General features: G+C 35.0%; 1 protein-coding gene across 6 annotated transcripts in view; it reads left to right on the top strand.

Moving 5' to 3' along the window:
- Positions 1–15,780, top strand: part of LOC137405792 (guanine nucleotide exchange factor DBS-like) — a 47,956-nt gene that overhangs the window by 1,904 nt on the left and 30,272 nt on the right. For 5 of the 6 annotated variants that reach the window (XM_068092196.1, XM_068092194.1, XM_068092200.1 and 2 more), the window contains exons 2-7: positions 4,131–4,271; positions 6,135–6,246; positions 10,118–10,135; positions 10,571–10,664; positions 12,455–12,571; positions 14,646–14,762. In XM_068092196.1, coding sequence (XP_067948297.1) covers positions 4,181–4,271; positions 6,135–6,246; positions 10,118–10,135; positions 10,571–10,664; positions 12,455–12,571; positions 14,646–14,762 — 549 coding nt within the window. In that variant the 5' untranslated portion in view covers positions 4,131–4,180. The remainder of the gene's footprint in view (positions 1–4,130; positions 4,272–6,134; positions 6,247–10,117; positions 10,136–10,570; positions 10,665–12,454; positions 12,572–14,645; positions 14,763–15,780) is intronic. The other variant, XM_068092197.1, reaches the window with a different exon arrangement.

Here is a 15,780-nt window from a genome sequence, read left to right as displayed (position 1 = left end):
GGACTTCTCAACAGCTAGACATGCTGCGCAGGTACTCTGAGACGCGTAGCTAGTGACTCGTATAGGCTAGGTGACTCAAGCAGGTTTCCTCAATAGACATGGTAGATAATTCATCTGAGTCAGAGGTTCCTTGTTACAGAACCATGAGCAGGATTGCCTAGAAGCATTGAGTAAGTTTCCATGCAATATGTTAGAACCTAGCTTTCGTTTTCTGTTGCATTTGCTGGTTTCTCAGCTAATGGTATCTCACTACCACCCTTTGTTAATGTCAAGAAGGAAAACTGAAATCTAGCTTCAGTTTTAAATGCTCAAATAATAGTTTTGTATCTCATATCAAACAGTTGGGAAAGAGATGCTCCCAATTACCTCTAGCTAGTTCTTTCTGTCATCATTTGGCAGCGAAGCCTTAGTCTATAGCATATCAACCCCAAATAGGTTTAGTATAGTTTAATCTTGAAGCATCCTGGCAGCCAGACCACCTCAAACATAACAAAAATCACAAATAATAGAAAAATACCAATATTTTTGATGAAATCTACTTCACGTTTGGGTAAAAATATCTTAATGTGGCCACTTATGTGATACCTGTCACACAACCTCTGGTTTTGCCATGATGGTTCCATTATTGCGTTACTTGACCAGATAATCTATGATTGTAATCTCCTGCCTCCACTGTCAAACTATCATGCTTTTGCGAATATTCAAATACCAGAAAAAAAATAGCAAAACACTATGTCAGTTCCTTGGCACAAATGGCTACTATCATCAAACATCTTAGGAGTACTTCTGTTGTTGACCTTTGTATATGTGGCCATCAGAGCAGCTGCAACCTAAGATTATTGGAAGATCATGTAAACTGGTAGGCAGCAGGGTTCAAAGGTTGTTGAGTGATAAGCTTTCCCGCCCCAGCATGTCAGCATTCGTGAATGTTGATAAACGGCATTCGAAACTTGAGGAAGTATAAATAGGTTTAAGGTTCAACAACCCGCATTCTCTTGCCAACAACAGTACAGCTGACAACTTCAGACCACTTGTTAATACTTGCTCTTGCATACTATGACACCTACTTTGGTGGTATAACTCATTGCGTAGAAAGATTTATGTGGTCTATGAAGACTATTCCTGTTAAAAACGCTATCAATAAACATTGTGACTTGTAATGTTTTCGGAAAACTCTTCTGGTTTGTCAATAAGAGAAAAATTGCATCACATAGTGAGAGCTAGCAAACATTATGCAATAGTAATACATATAATACACTATAGTTTTTTGACTCTGCTAGATTGACTGGTGTCAGTCTCTGACTCTCTGGCCATCTGATACTGACTTACATGCTTGGGAAAGCCTGTAAGTCATCAATCAAGCGAGCAGCCGGGTTTGTAATCAACATCCTTCATATAATTACAGAGCGTATTAGCGGGTCATTGTTCTATGGAGACCCCCTCTAATCTAAAAGACTCCTAAGTGACGTGACGTGCCTCAGCTTTAAGAATTACGTAACATTTCCTTTTTTCTCCCTGTTAAAAGTTGGAGTGTAGATTTCATATGCTGCTAGTTATTTTCAGGAGCAGCATCACCTCCGGTAGACTCATCCTTTGTTGTTGCTAATCTGAATTAGGTGCGTGCGAAGGTAGCTTGAGAGATCTACTAGTAATATATTACTAGTTGCTGAAGTTGGCTGGAGCGTGTCTCCAGAAATGAATCATAGAGGAGACAGAGCTGTGACTTATCATTTCCTCTCACGGGCTAAATCCGCATAACTAGGTTTTGCGGGATTATAGAGTTGCCAAATGGTTGTTTGGAAATTTTATGAAGCGCTTCAACAAATCTACTGCCTTTTTGTCAGAAAACCTAGCAGGGTCAGTTGCAGGTCTGCTTTTAAACAGATAAATGCTAAAATGTTTTGAGCCTGCCTCAGATCATGCTTCTCCAACAAGTAGTTACTTTGGGACTGTCCATGAAACACCTATGACATGGCAAGAGGCCTTTTAAGGAAATGTGGCTGTTTTAATGACAAACAACAGTTCAGCTAAAATGAATTGAATTTGATGGTTCATCCAGCATGTAGCCTCACTGTAGCTTTATAACAGCGGGTCTGTAGCTGTAACCACTGACTCACTAATGACGCAATCTGAAGATTTGTATAATTACATTTGCATAATTTGAAAAAGCGTTTGCATGTGAATACAAGCTATAAAGTGCCCCTTTAGTAATCAAATTTAACTCTCAGCTTTCACACAATCCCTTAATAATAGAAGGCGTATAATGCTGGCTGTAACCTTATGCAGTCTGGAATTGCTGTTTTTCATTTTTGATTGTGGTTTAGGAATTGACACACAGATAGCTTGTGCTCTTGATGGATCTTCCTTAATACCTGCTTAGACAGAATGACAGACTTCAGAGTTTCATGAAAATGCATGAAGATAACCCATACCATAGAAATTTAAAATTGGGTAGATATCAAGGTTGCGAGGTATTCTTTTTTAAGTCATTTTTATAATGCTACAGCATACTCAATTTAGAACAACAATTTATGGAATACTGTATCTGTAGTTTCTGTGAAACAGTTTTCAGTGTCCATTGAGAGGATAGTGTCTCACGGCAGCCTAATTAATGGTGTCAAAAATTGGTTTCTGTTTCAATAAGTTTGCGCGAATGTAGTGTTTCTTATTTAGAAATGAAAAGTTTGAAAAACGGAGGCTTCTAGAATGTTTTAGCGTTCTAGAATGTTCAAGTTTTAGCGATGTGGTACGCCGTAGCCTGGCAGTCGGCAGCAACTAATTTCTCCAACTAGACAAATAGACATCTATTATTACTGAACTTTGATGCACTCACAGCTTTCAGTGAACAAAAAGAGGATTGTTTGTTTACATCCTGTACTAGCTTGGAAATTGAAATGCTTATCTGTAGCTGCTTTAGGTGTTCATCTGGGTTAATGGTAGCTTCAACAGCAATGCTATTTGGGAGTATTTTTAAGGCTTTGATTGGAGCTTTGTATATTTACTAAACTTGCTTTAGTTGCTTCAAATTAACATAGCTACAAAGACTCTATTGTTTGTGCATTTTTAGTCAAGGAGTTTAGACTATTGCTCTCTATGCAGAGTTAATCATATCAAACTATCTATGTCTGTGCAGTATATAATTATATTTATTGAGCTACTTTCAAAACTCGAACTAAAAAGATTAATATTAGCACTAATTAATAGCATCAGGCAAATCTTAAAGCGATCTATGACATGCAAATTGCCAAACTTTCTGAAAATTGCCTTTGTAATCACCTCTACAATTTTACTCACAATAATCTTGTAGCATTTCCTATTAACATATTTATATAATTGAAGTCTATATACAATTTCTTTGCTACAAAAACTCTGTTTTATAGAGTAACTCAAATACATTCGCAATATTACAGCTGTTTTATTTATTTTTATTCACGTTACGCCAAGCTGCTCACTCCAGCATCCTTTGTTTGCGTTGATAGCTACATGATGATATGCTAGGATTCGTTACGAGACATTTTTGCAACCACCAGTATATGCCCACATTTGTTCTGTGAAAAATCAATGATGGTGTTAAGTTGTGGGAGCATTTGTTCTTAGAGAGTTCAATGTTGGTATTCAGGTGTGAGAACATTTATTCTTTAAGAGATCGATGTCGGGGTTTAAACTGTGGGGACATTTGTTCTTAGAGAGATCAGTGAGGATATTGTACTAATAACTAATGCACTCATTGATAACTTGTGTCTGTTTGCCAGGATGCGTTTATTCTAGTAGGCGTGTCCAATTAGCGCTGTAACAAGTAGATTATACGGAGACCCGAGAGAGCTGCTCCCTTCCTTTTTTGTTTAGAGAAGCATTACCAATAGCTAGCCTAATTGTTACCTCAAGCCCACAAAGTACAGAGATCTTCAGATAATCTTTGGAGTTTAAAGACTTTAGTATGAAGCAACTGTTATGTGACAGTAAAGCTGCTTTGCCTTATAGGCCTAATGCTATCGCTGTGATTCCAAGAGCATGGTTTATGTAGTTCTCAGAGGATTGCTGTGTAACGCCCCGCTATGCGTGTATTGCTAAACTTCAAGATCAATAAATTGTAAGTCTATGCTATTTTATACATATTGTGTTATTTGCAGCATCTGGAGCTGAAATACATGGAGTAACGAAATATTGTTAAAACCTAAGCATGGCTGCCATTCCAAGGAAAGACAATTCTAAGGATATAACTATAAATGATATTGCATCAGCGTTTCACAGCGGATTCTTTCTTGTCACTGGTAAGTCTAAAAAACAGATTTTCCATTCTTATGCGTGAGTGAATTCTGCTTCCTACCACATGTAACTTTTCTGCCAGCTAGTAACATACGCAGGAGCAAATAGCTAATGGCACTATGCCAAGGTGTTTGGGATGACAAGGAATGCAATGCTTTGGCTAATAGAAAAATTAATGATTGCTAGTTACCAAAACAGCTACCGAAGATCTTGCATTTTATCTGTATTTGTAAAATAATTTTGTAATAAGTCAATTTCAATCTATCAAAGCTCTAATCTATTTTAAGCATCATTCACTCGCTACCATGACATCAGGACATCATTTGATTGTAGAAAACTTCTGATGATGCAAGCTTAGATTCTATTTCATGTTTTATAAAACCCCGAAATGTAGAGAAAAACTCAGTCTATCGTAAGAAATTAGTTTAATGACTAAGCTAAGGTGGGATGCTTCTTTTTGCCTCAATAGGCATCCATAAAAGAATGACTATTATAGCTTGCTTGAGCTCCTAGCTTTATTAATGGACTTGACCCTTTACCACCCATGAACTTAGCTAAGCTTTTGAGACCTAAAGCTAATTAAGAGCTCAGGCGTCATTCGTGATTTTCAAAACACCTAACAAAGATTCTCAATGTCACGGCATTGTCACTGCTCAGCCGATACCCAGCAAGTAACCAGTGTTACTACTAATACCGCAAATCAGTGGTTGTTCTCCCTAAAGAAAAGAATTCCTGGTGGTGAATACATTATGTTAATGGAGAATCAATGAATTTTCTCCTGCCTGATGAGATAGTTAAAATGATTTCTTGCCAGTTTATGATAGTATTGCTCATTTATTTGAAGTGCGTTGCACTTGGTATGCTCGGCCCTGAAGCCCGTGATGATTTGTAGAATATAAGTTTCTTCACGTAGTTTTATAGCCCTTGTCTTCGAAAAAACTAAACATTTACTAAAATTAGTAAACACTGACAGATAGATGTCAAATTATGCTCAATTGCTATGCTATCAACTTATCTTTGTCTGTGTTGTTAATTGTCAGTAGTGCTTACATACATGTAATATCATGTAGCCATGTGCCAGGCGAGTGTCAACTTTTCTTACATTCACCGTTTCCTCGCTTCAAATGGGCTGGGAGTTGCCCACTGCCGATGAATTCACACCTACTGTTTTAACGATTTGAAGCTGCAATATAAAAAGATATTTTCCAGACTTGCAATGTGTCTCTCGAAACAAAACAAGTTAAAATAGACTCGTTTTCAGGTTCCGGTCGCTTTTAAATTCATGCTTAGTCAACGAGTTGTACTAATAAGTGATTATTTCATCATCTCTGTACGAGCAACATATCCCTGGCATGCAATTATTAATGTAAAGGCAAAGAGTCAAACAGAAACAGTAGTGACTAGCAGTAGAACATTTTCGTAGCAGAGACCTGTTTTGTTGTCTGCTGAATTTTTTACTTCCAATGGGAAGAGCTTAGCCAAGTATTGTTGATTCGGACCCATCCGCACTGAACATTTTTATGATGTTGAAGTATTCTCACAGCGAATACCTTTGCACAAATTTAGCGAGGTGAAAAGGCGTCGAGTATTATAATAAGTTATGATTCTACCAATTTTATGATTTAAAGTGGAAGCAACTCTGAACCAATTTGAAGCATTGGAAACACAGTCGTTGTGAAGCTGTTCAGCTTCAGATTGTAGTAGACCAACCACTTGCATGTGTTAACACTACTCGTGACCACTAGCCATATATGTCGTTTTGGCAGCAACACTTCTAATTACGTTACTGTCAGTTTCATAAACTTTAATAGCTACAAATTAACATATTGATTATTGATTATAATGATAAATTGCCTTCATGCCTATAGGCAGTACCTCATTAGATGGTTGCCCGATAGTGATATCTCTTGATGGAGTACATCCAGAGCCTGATGAGGAACTACAAAAGAATTCGTTAATATACATAGGGAGTTTACCAACGTGAGTTGACTTTCACTTCACCTTCAGCATGGCTTAAACACATTTGTCAAATTTATTCTTATGCCATTCATCATGTGTGCAAGTGTCTAATCTAAGGACGTGATTAGCTGAGCGAGCTAGGAAATCTAAAAAGTTTTTGCCGTTTGCTTTGACAAAATAAACATTGACTCAAAATGGCACCGCATTGTCACTTCTAGTTCGTTCGCTCAACTAATTAGCGGTGTCTAAGTTGTTTGCGAAAGAGAATTTTCAATGCCTTATCAAAATGCAAACACAGGATTTGTCGCAATGTACGAGTAGTATTTGTGCCAACAATAAGTAACACGCTAGTTACATTTACCTCCATTATATAATGACAAAGGCTTATCAGGGACGATTGATGTTTGTGCCAACTAAGCATTGCCTAGCACTTAAACTGTTAGGAAATCCTTCAAATCAAACATACATTTACTGATAAAGTAAAGCCATTTTCTTAAGAGTAGATAGGCTTACTATGATCACTTAAGATAGTTTTAACAGAATAGTTAAAAGCGTTTTGATCAGACTAAATGAAGTCATATTGTGGGCTGCTTCAGCACTTTACATACTTTTAATATGACATCATTATTCATGGGAGTTATGTTCTTTACCTCTTTGTGAATAGCGAAAACTGCAGATATTGGATAGTTTACAAGTGTATATGATTGAGATTATTTCTGGTATAAGCTTCTTCCCAACTTCTTAGAAAGCTGGTTGTATTCATTAATATAGTACTTTTAGTAGATATAGTAAGCCTATTTATTTCAGCTGTGTTCAATAATTTCACATTATTGAACACACTGTTATGTTCAATAATTTCACATTATTGAACATAACAGTATAGTTTTGACAATGCATACGGTTATTTATTTTATTATAATAACATGACAAAATATATGAATTTAAAATTTTGATTTTAGTAATAAATTGCAAAAGTTACCTCACCCTTAAAAATTAAGCCTTTACCTGATATGAAAAAAGCTTGTTGTGGCATTTGAACACTTTGAAGGTTCTAAAGCATTCATTTTACAAAATAAACACGGATATCAAGCAGTATTTGTACTCGTATATCTAAGTAAAATTTTAGGCTCTCAAGCTAAGTGAGTTTCAGAACGTTTAAAAATTAGAAAACTAAGTGACTGAAAACTCGACACTTTCTCTTCGGACATTAAACTATGAAACAACAAATGGTTGAAGCGACAATGAATATTTGATTTCAGCTACAAATTTATTTTTTATTTATATTATTTCTGTAAAATCTTTTTATTAAACGTGATGAATATTTTTTATTTATATTGTAAATTGGAACTTATACTTTTTTTAAAGAGAAGACAACTTTAAGTTTTCATCAAACACATTCTGTTGGCAGCTTTCAATGCTATTTTATGTTTATTAGACTCAACAAACAAATAAAAACAATTTTCCAGAGCAGTAGTTAACAAAACAATAGAAGAGGCAACATATATGGCAACCAGCGGCTGGAGTTGAACCAAGATATTTGTTTAAATCTCATGCGATCTATGAAGTATTTGAAATGAGTGAGTTCATTTACTTTAGACAAGCATCTGCAGTGGCTGACAATACTGATGGGATCAACTTTGATATCTGCCAAGGCATGACCATGTAATTGGTTATTCATAGCATTTACCAAATGCTCTTTTGCTAGAGCTTTTTTCTGTTTCGGAGGAAGAACAGTACCGATATATTTACGAGTTTTTAACGCAAATAATTGCCGCAAAAAAAAACTAAGGGATAGCGCGCAGAACCTTTGCGAGCTCTATTAGCCAAGTTGGCAGTTATGTCACTCTGTTATAAGTGCTCAAAAACAAGAACAAAGTGCAACCTCTACTTTTACAAAAAATACAAAATTTTAATTTAACTTACAGTTGATATATAACGCTACGTCAACTTATTTTTTGTATTGTATCTACTTGAAACTGCTTTACTCATTACCTGCTCTGTATGTCAATATTCAGATAAGGATTCAACATATATACTAAAACAGCGAGTCCTTTGTACAGCTATTACATGTCCATCATTTTTTTACGTCATCAAATCGTTTGCACATGCGCTCGTTCACGAAAAAGCCGCCATATTTGTAGAAAACGATCGTTTTTCTTTTATTTAATAGTACTTTTTTGGTGTTGTTTTGATACTATAATAAAAAAATTGCGAACAAAAGCATCATTTTCCAAAGTTTATTGCAAAAGCATTGTTTTTAACAATAAAATTGTCTATAAAGATGGCCGACAATGATAAAATGATGTCGCGAAAAAATGAAGGATACCGTAATTATTAAATTTGCTGATTCCATAAAGCTAAGCGTGTTTCTTTGAGAACCTTTAGCTCTGTCCTCCTTGTCTACAGCGATGTACCTTCTAGCATGACCAATATGCTATTCAATGACATCTCAATATAGTTTGGTGTTTCATAGAGTAAGGAAAATAGCCTTCACCTATAACATAAATAAATTTTAGTTGCGAGAAGAGAAATAACACTTTATCTAAATAAAACATTGTTCTTTCATGAACTGTTGGTGGTTCATTTTCTAATTTGTTCCTTGAGCTGCAAGTTTATCCTGAAAAATCCTGGTTTTTGTTAATATTTAAACCCTAACTGCCACGAACAACTTTTATCGTTTTTCCTAGGTAAATCAGACAAGCTGATTTCGATTTTGTAATCAAAATAAAGATTAGGCCACTAACTTTCAGAGCAATGAAGGATTTTTATAGCGTTTTAATATCGGTCTCAAAAACAACACGATCGGCATAACAAGCTCCGCCCATAAATACGTGACGTAACCTAGCTTTTTTAGGAACAGAAGTTATGTAGGGATGTTTAGACCGATTTAGAATAACAGAGATGGGTGTTTTAAAATCCATTATTATCTAAATTCAGCCTTAAAAATAATCAGTCTTTTCTGAAAGGTAGATAAGCTATTTAGCATTGCACATTTAAAAAGCGTGATAACAACGCTAGCTTATGATAAAACCGCGCTTTTTGAGCTCATTTTTCTTGGCGTCCAGCCCATTTAAACGTCATGTAACAAGCTGCGAGCAATTTTAAATAGTTTATATCCCTTTCATAAAAAATGAAATTATTTTACATGCTGGATTTAGATAATTATGGGTTTTAAGACACCCATCTCTATTATTCTAAATCGGACTAAACATTCCTAACTTCCGTTTCTGAAAAAGCTAGGTTTCGTCACATATTTATGGGCGGAGCTTGTAATGCCGATTGTGTTGTTTTCGAAACGGATATTGAAACGCTTTAAAAAAGCCTAAATGACTTAGAAGGTTAGTGGACTAATCTTTATTTTGAGTACAAAATCGGAATCAGCGTTTCTGATTCACCTAGTAAATACGATAAAAGTTGTTCGTGACAGTTATGGTTTAAGCAGAAAATTTCAGCTGAATTTGTAAATTTGTTAAAAGGTTTGCGAAATTAGCTGGCTGTTCAAAATGAAGGGCTGCGGCTTCATGAAATAACTTTAATAGTGACAAATTCTTTTAATTCTAATAATGCAGATCAACAGTGAGACAATGCTTCTTGCTTTTTTTCGGCAAGGTCATCAAATACATCAAAATCATATTAGGTCATAGGCCTATGAGGTTATCAAGGTCGTATTTTGTCATCAAGGTCATATTAGGCAATCAAGGTCATATTTGGTCATCAAGGCCATACAATATCATCAAGATCAGAAAAAGGCCATCAAATTCATATTAGACCATCAAGGTCACCAAGTTCATATAGGTGTTACACGGTGGGAGTCTGTAGAGAAAAAGATGAGCACATACATTCAATTCACGTGCTTGCCATGTTTTATTTGCTTCCTTATTTGCAAATACAGGCCAAGACGAAACAAACGGTAGGATCGGCTCCAGCAGTGTTAACCTCACCTGTCTTGGTTTAACAGTTTTGGTTTAACCTGTTCTTATTTGCCAACTAAACTATGATTGGCTAATACTGCTTTGCGCTGAAGCATGATTGGCTTGAGTCTCATTTGCTGATATATGATTAGTTTTCCCAGCTTTTATAAACTAGGTTTGCATGAATATGCACCAATTTCATCACTTTTTTTAACAAGGAAATGCCAACTGATCTGCTTGCCTGGAATGTGAAGAGCCATGTTCAGCGTTTGAAGCTCATTGTTAACCTAGACATTCAACACAATTCATGGGTTATTAATACTCCGAATGGTTAGATATCAATAGGACTGAAGATTGTATGAAATAATATTCTTAGAGGTTCTTCCTTTCACCTGAAGACTGTAATATTACTTGTAATCTTATGATACTTTTAGATTCTCAACTGACAAAGACTTGCACTACTGTTTCATAATAGACCGAAGGAAATCCACATGGACTTGTATTAGAAAACTACTGACTGTGATACTGGTAAGACGACTCCTTTAACCCTTGAAAGGGTATTGTTCCGGCTAAGCACACTTACCTATACTTGCAAATGAGCAACATGCTATTATATTGTTTAATTGTAATTAAATGCATGCAGTGCAATTATATTAGGTTTATTTTTAAAAAACTGATATTAATATAGTCCTGCTCTTATAACGACAATACTTTTTTTTAATAATACTCAACACCTAATGATATTAATGCCTAATAGTACTTCATTTTTGTAAAATAAAGCTTAAAAATATCTAAAAACAAGACAGAAAAATACAAAATTCAGCATAGTGCTTTAAATGCAGAGAAACTTTAACCTGCGTGGTAGTGAAACATACACCTAAATTTGATATTTGTTAAACTTCTAGTGTGTTAAGTTTTGAAATTTATTCATAGCCAGACCTGTTAATCTAAGTTTAAAGAATTAACGCAAAGTGATGTAAGGGCCATCTATGACTGTGATTTTAGTTTGTTGAGTTTGAAATTTATAAAAACTTGCTCCATCCATGCTCAAGCTGTAGATTATATTTTTCGTTGGTAGTTGCATCATTACTCATTGTTTAGACTTTTTACCGAAGAAACTGCTGCTTTTCTGGATGTAGATGCACAGATTCATATTGCAAATGTCTTTCTACCACATTTTAGGATGAATCTTAAATTTACCTGATGAAGATTGATTCAATTTGATAGCTTTTTTCATAACTCAAGGTATCGCTATTGATGTTTAGACCAGATCTTACCATCTATTAAACTTTAAATTCTTAAACTTAATCTCTCTTACAATCTCTCTTAAACCTTAAACTTTTAGACTCCCGAAACAGTTGAAAGAACTAATTGCATAAAAAACCAAATACCAAAACTGTTGGTAATAAATCAACTGTGCTAAAAAAGCATTTCTTCACAAACATGCTATAATGTGATTCATATGCATTCCATTTTGTATTTGTGTAGGCGGTTAACAGCAACTCCCACCATGTTGCTAAGCGGGTTGCATCTCGTTAATGATTCATTATTGGTTTTGTCTATGTTTAGAAGCAATTATCCTGATTAATCTTGAAGTCATAACTAGGTTGTCTCTATGGACTTCGTGTTGGCAGCTGTGTTGTTGGACAGTTATGTTATAAATAGAAAATGTTCTTAACTGTGAATTGCTTTCAAAGGAGTAATTGGTGTGAAATTAACCATAAAAGAAAATAATATATTTTATTTTTAATGCATAGTCAACTGCAGATATTTTTCTTACAATATCAATATATACAAAAAGTATATGTTAGATGTCAAAATCTTGATAAAATTACAATGCAATCCTAGCAGCCTGCAATGACCATCTCATAGGGGGATTAATATTCCTTGATAGTGTGGACAACTCCATATGCAAACGGCTATTCAAGTAATTCATTTTCAACTTGAAACTTGTGTGTGCACTATCCATCAAAGCACTTTGAACCTAGACGTAACTGCATTATATAGTCTTTATAAGGCTAAGGTTTTGGTGTCCAAATGTTGCTTCTAGTAATGACATTGAGCCCTCTCACGTTCTCGCGTACCCTGTTGTCTGTTGTCAATTCCGATGTTTTTAGTATGCATCTCGTCGACTATGACATTCTTTTGTAAGTCTAAAAAAAAAGCTGACAGGAACAGCTTATAGTGCAATAAAAATAACGCTTTAAAATATATATAGGTTATAATATAATATAATAATATTATAATATATAATATATATTAGATATAACAGATATAGGTAGTCCCAGCTTTTCAAGAATACCTCATTCTTTTTGTAGACTTCTTTCGTTCGACCAATAAAAGAAGTTATCCTTCTACAACCGACAGGATTTTTCCAGAAAAGATACAGTGCAAGTGAATCTGTTAAGCTGCAGGCAGATTTCCCATCTTTTCAGGTAAAAGTTCCCACATGGATAGATGCAAAATGAAGTGTAGTTTAAACGCTATTGCTGAACAACTGTTTGTTGCTACAACCCATTGATGTAGAATCTATTTCTTGTTTCCAGCTAGCATTTATAGATAAAAAATCTTTTGCACCCTTTTTACATCTTTGTTATGTTCGATGACTGCCCTGACACCTTCCCAAAAGTACTTTCAAGTCATGTGATTCAACTTCCTCACTTGTTTTAAAGAAAGGAGAATTGAAATAGGTGATAGGTATTTGAAACTAACAGATCCAACATTCGGCTGGTAACATGGTCTGTACAGTACAGCAGTTTCTTCAACATTATTTGAAAACAGAGAACTAGAAGTCTAAGTATGACATATATACATGTAAAACATATAAAATCACATACTCTTTTTTGATGTTTTATGCTGTTTAACCACCTAATGAAGCTAAAATTGAGCCAATCAGAAAATACAATGTCTTCAAAGTTCAACTTCTTAATAGCAGATAACTTCAAAATTGGTTAATTTAATTCTGCCTTGGTCGCACATGTATATAGCGTATGTATCGATAGCAAAATTTTATATAGTCAGCAAATATGGTTACTATAGGTGTCAATTTTCTTATAACTCAAGACTCCAACGGTTCAGTACTAAAAGAGATAAGTTCATCTGTTAGCCTGAGTTTATAGTCTTTGCATTTCAATTATAAGTTAGCAATGAATCCCTCTGTCTGATAACTATCTATACAGACTGAAAAGAATTTGACAATAAAATTAACCATCAATCAGTGCTTGAAAGTGTTCAGCAGTAGGCAGATAACCCATGATCTTCTTTCGACATTCCATGAGCTTCCTTAGGAGAGTACTGGCATTGCTTCCCATTGCCTGTTTCAGGTTTCTCTCAGTGTTGTCTCCCTTAGCAAAATGGTGCAGCGGTACTTGTGGTTGGAGCAGAATGAGAATATTCTATCGTGTCATGATATTCCCTAGTTACTTAGATTAGATCATTTTATGAGGTTTCTTGGGAAGATACTGAGGTAGATTCTCCTAAAAAACTTCCTCCATAGAAAACTTGGTTCAAGTTTTCTACTAGGGTTGTCTTTCTTAGCACAGAAACAATTTAAAAATGAGCTCACACAAAATCCTAGTAGATGCTATTAAAAAGAGTTTGGTATTTTTGTATCATTTGACACTGTTTTTGATGTTTGAGGTGATCTGATTGTCAGAATGTTTCAACGTTAAAATCGACAAAACTTGATTGTGGTTAAAATGCTCAGAATAAAAGTACATGCAAGATGACATCACTAGTTGTTATCGCTGCTATAGTTCATATCAGCTATTGTGTTCAAGTTGCATCATTAATTGTCTCTATTCAGTCAGTCTCTTTGCAACTACAGACAATAAATCACAATTTTGTTTGATCTGAGCATTTTAACTGTAATCAAGTTTTATCCGTTTTATCTTGAAACATCCTGGCAGATAGACCACCTTAAACATTAAAAATAACTACAAATGGTAGAAAAATATCCGATACTTTCTGATAAAATCTACTAAAATACTAGGCTCATAGTCAGCTCATCTTCAAGGCTGATGCCTTTTCTAACATCTTTCGGTAGGCATTGAACCATTGACCCGCTGTTTGGCAGTCCAGAGTCCAAACCATGACACCGTGGCAGCACTCTGGGTCACCTCTACTTTTTCTAAATGATTCAGTAATGAAATTCATCTTGAGAAAACAAAGAATAAACATGCGTCAACAATAAATAAATAGATAGGAGCAAAGGTCTGTTAGAGATTGTTGAGCACTTCAAATATGTACCAGTGTGGCAAATGATACGAGAAGTATTTGATAGGTTAGATTAGATTTGGAATCACTTCAATAGAATTCATGCTTGATTTGATACTTTCCCTTTATTGTGGTCACCCGAACGCGCAGTAAGTCTATTAATAAATCTGATAGCCTTATGTGGTCTTACCAACTTTATTCAAAATTCCAATTTATGATTCATTTTTATATATTTACATATATTGTTTGTTTCCGCTTTTGTGATGAATTGGTGACAGATTTATCCTGTTGCAGGTGGTAGTACTCGATGATAGTGAGGCTCTTGTAAAAAAGTTTGGAACTGATAACCTCTGCGAGCAACTTGGAGGTAGCATTGAGTACAACATCAGTAACTACATCCAGCAGAGAATGGTTAGTCTTGAATACTTGTCTTTGACTAGATATCCCTTTACTTTACCAACTGCACTTCTGTGTAAGCTAAAGCACTGAGAAAGCTAATGATAAATATACAACTATATTTATATAATTATATAAGTCTATTATATTATATTATTGAGGTGAAGATTTGAAGCAATTCTGGCTATGTGATACAAGAGAATTTTTGCAAGTGTTTGGTACAAATACATGGAAATCTAATCCTTTATAAATACGGCTATACTTTATCATCTAATGTTAGCACTGGAAAATCCTCTTTCTCTTTTAAAGTGCTACGAAAATATTAGCAATGATGCGCAAAAATTGGTACTTTTTCTAGCTGAATTGGCAAAGATTTTTAACGTCCATGTTTGAATGATGATTTGTACAACTGCTTGAAACCTTTTGTGTAAGAAAGACTTACATGCACACAACACAGTCTAAAAATGTGTAAACAATTTTCAGGCCCTTTTTAAACATCTGGAGAGTGCTTGAGTTTAAGATTACATCATGCATTTTTCACTGTTTCCATGATGCGCAGTACTCCGATGCAGCCCCCTCCGAAGTCGAGGGGATTGTACATTTACATGCTGCGCAGTGGTTTTCAGCAAATTAACCAGAGAAGAGAAATTGTGTAAATCGAATGGCTGGATAGAGACATGGAATCGATCATGGATACCAAACATCAGAAACGGTCTTTTTATGCTTTTGTCATCATTATACTTGTATTTACAATACACATTAACAATGTTTTACAAACCTTGACACAATTTTTACAAAGTAATATATTTTTAATAAATATTTATTTAAGTAATATACTATTTAAATGTTACTTTAGGACTTGCCACCTATTTTTCGAAAAGTGTTGGTATCGATAACGCAATTGCTGTTTGCACTGTCTTTGCACTGATCAGTGCGCAGTGATTTCAGTGCGAAGATGTCGTTTTCACGATTCGGAGAGAGCGCAACTTCAAAGTACTGCGCATCATGGAAACCTAGTGTTTAATGTAAACAA

Source organism: Watersipora subatra, chromosome 10 (genome assembly GCF_963576615.1).
Source record: "Watersipora subatra chromosome 10, tzWatSuba1.1, whole genome shotgun sequence".
Lineage (NCBI taxonomy): Eukaryota > Metazoa > Bryozoa > Gymnolaemata > Cheilostomatida > Watersiporidae > Watersipora > Watersipora subatra.
This window is presented reverse-complemented; position numbering and strand designations above follow the sequence as displayed.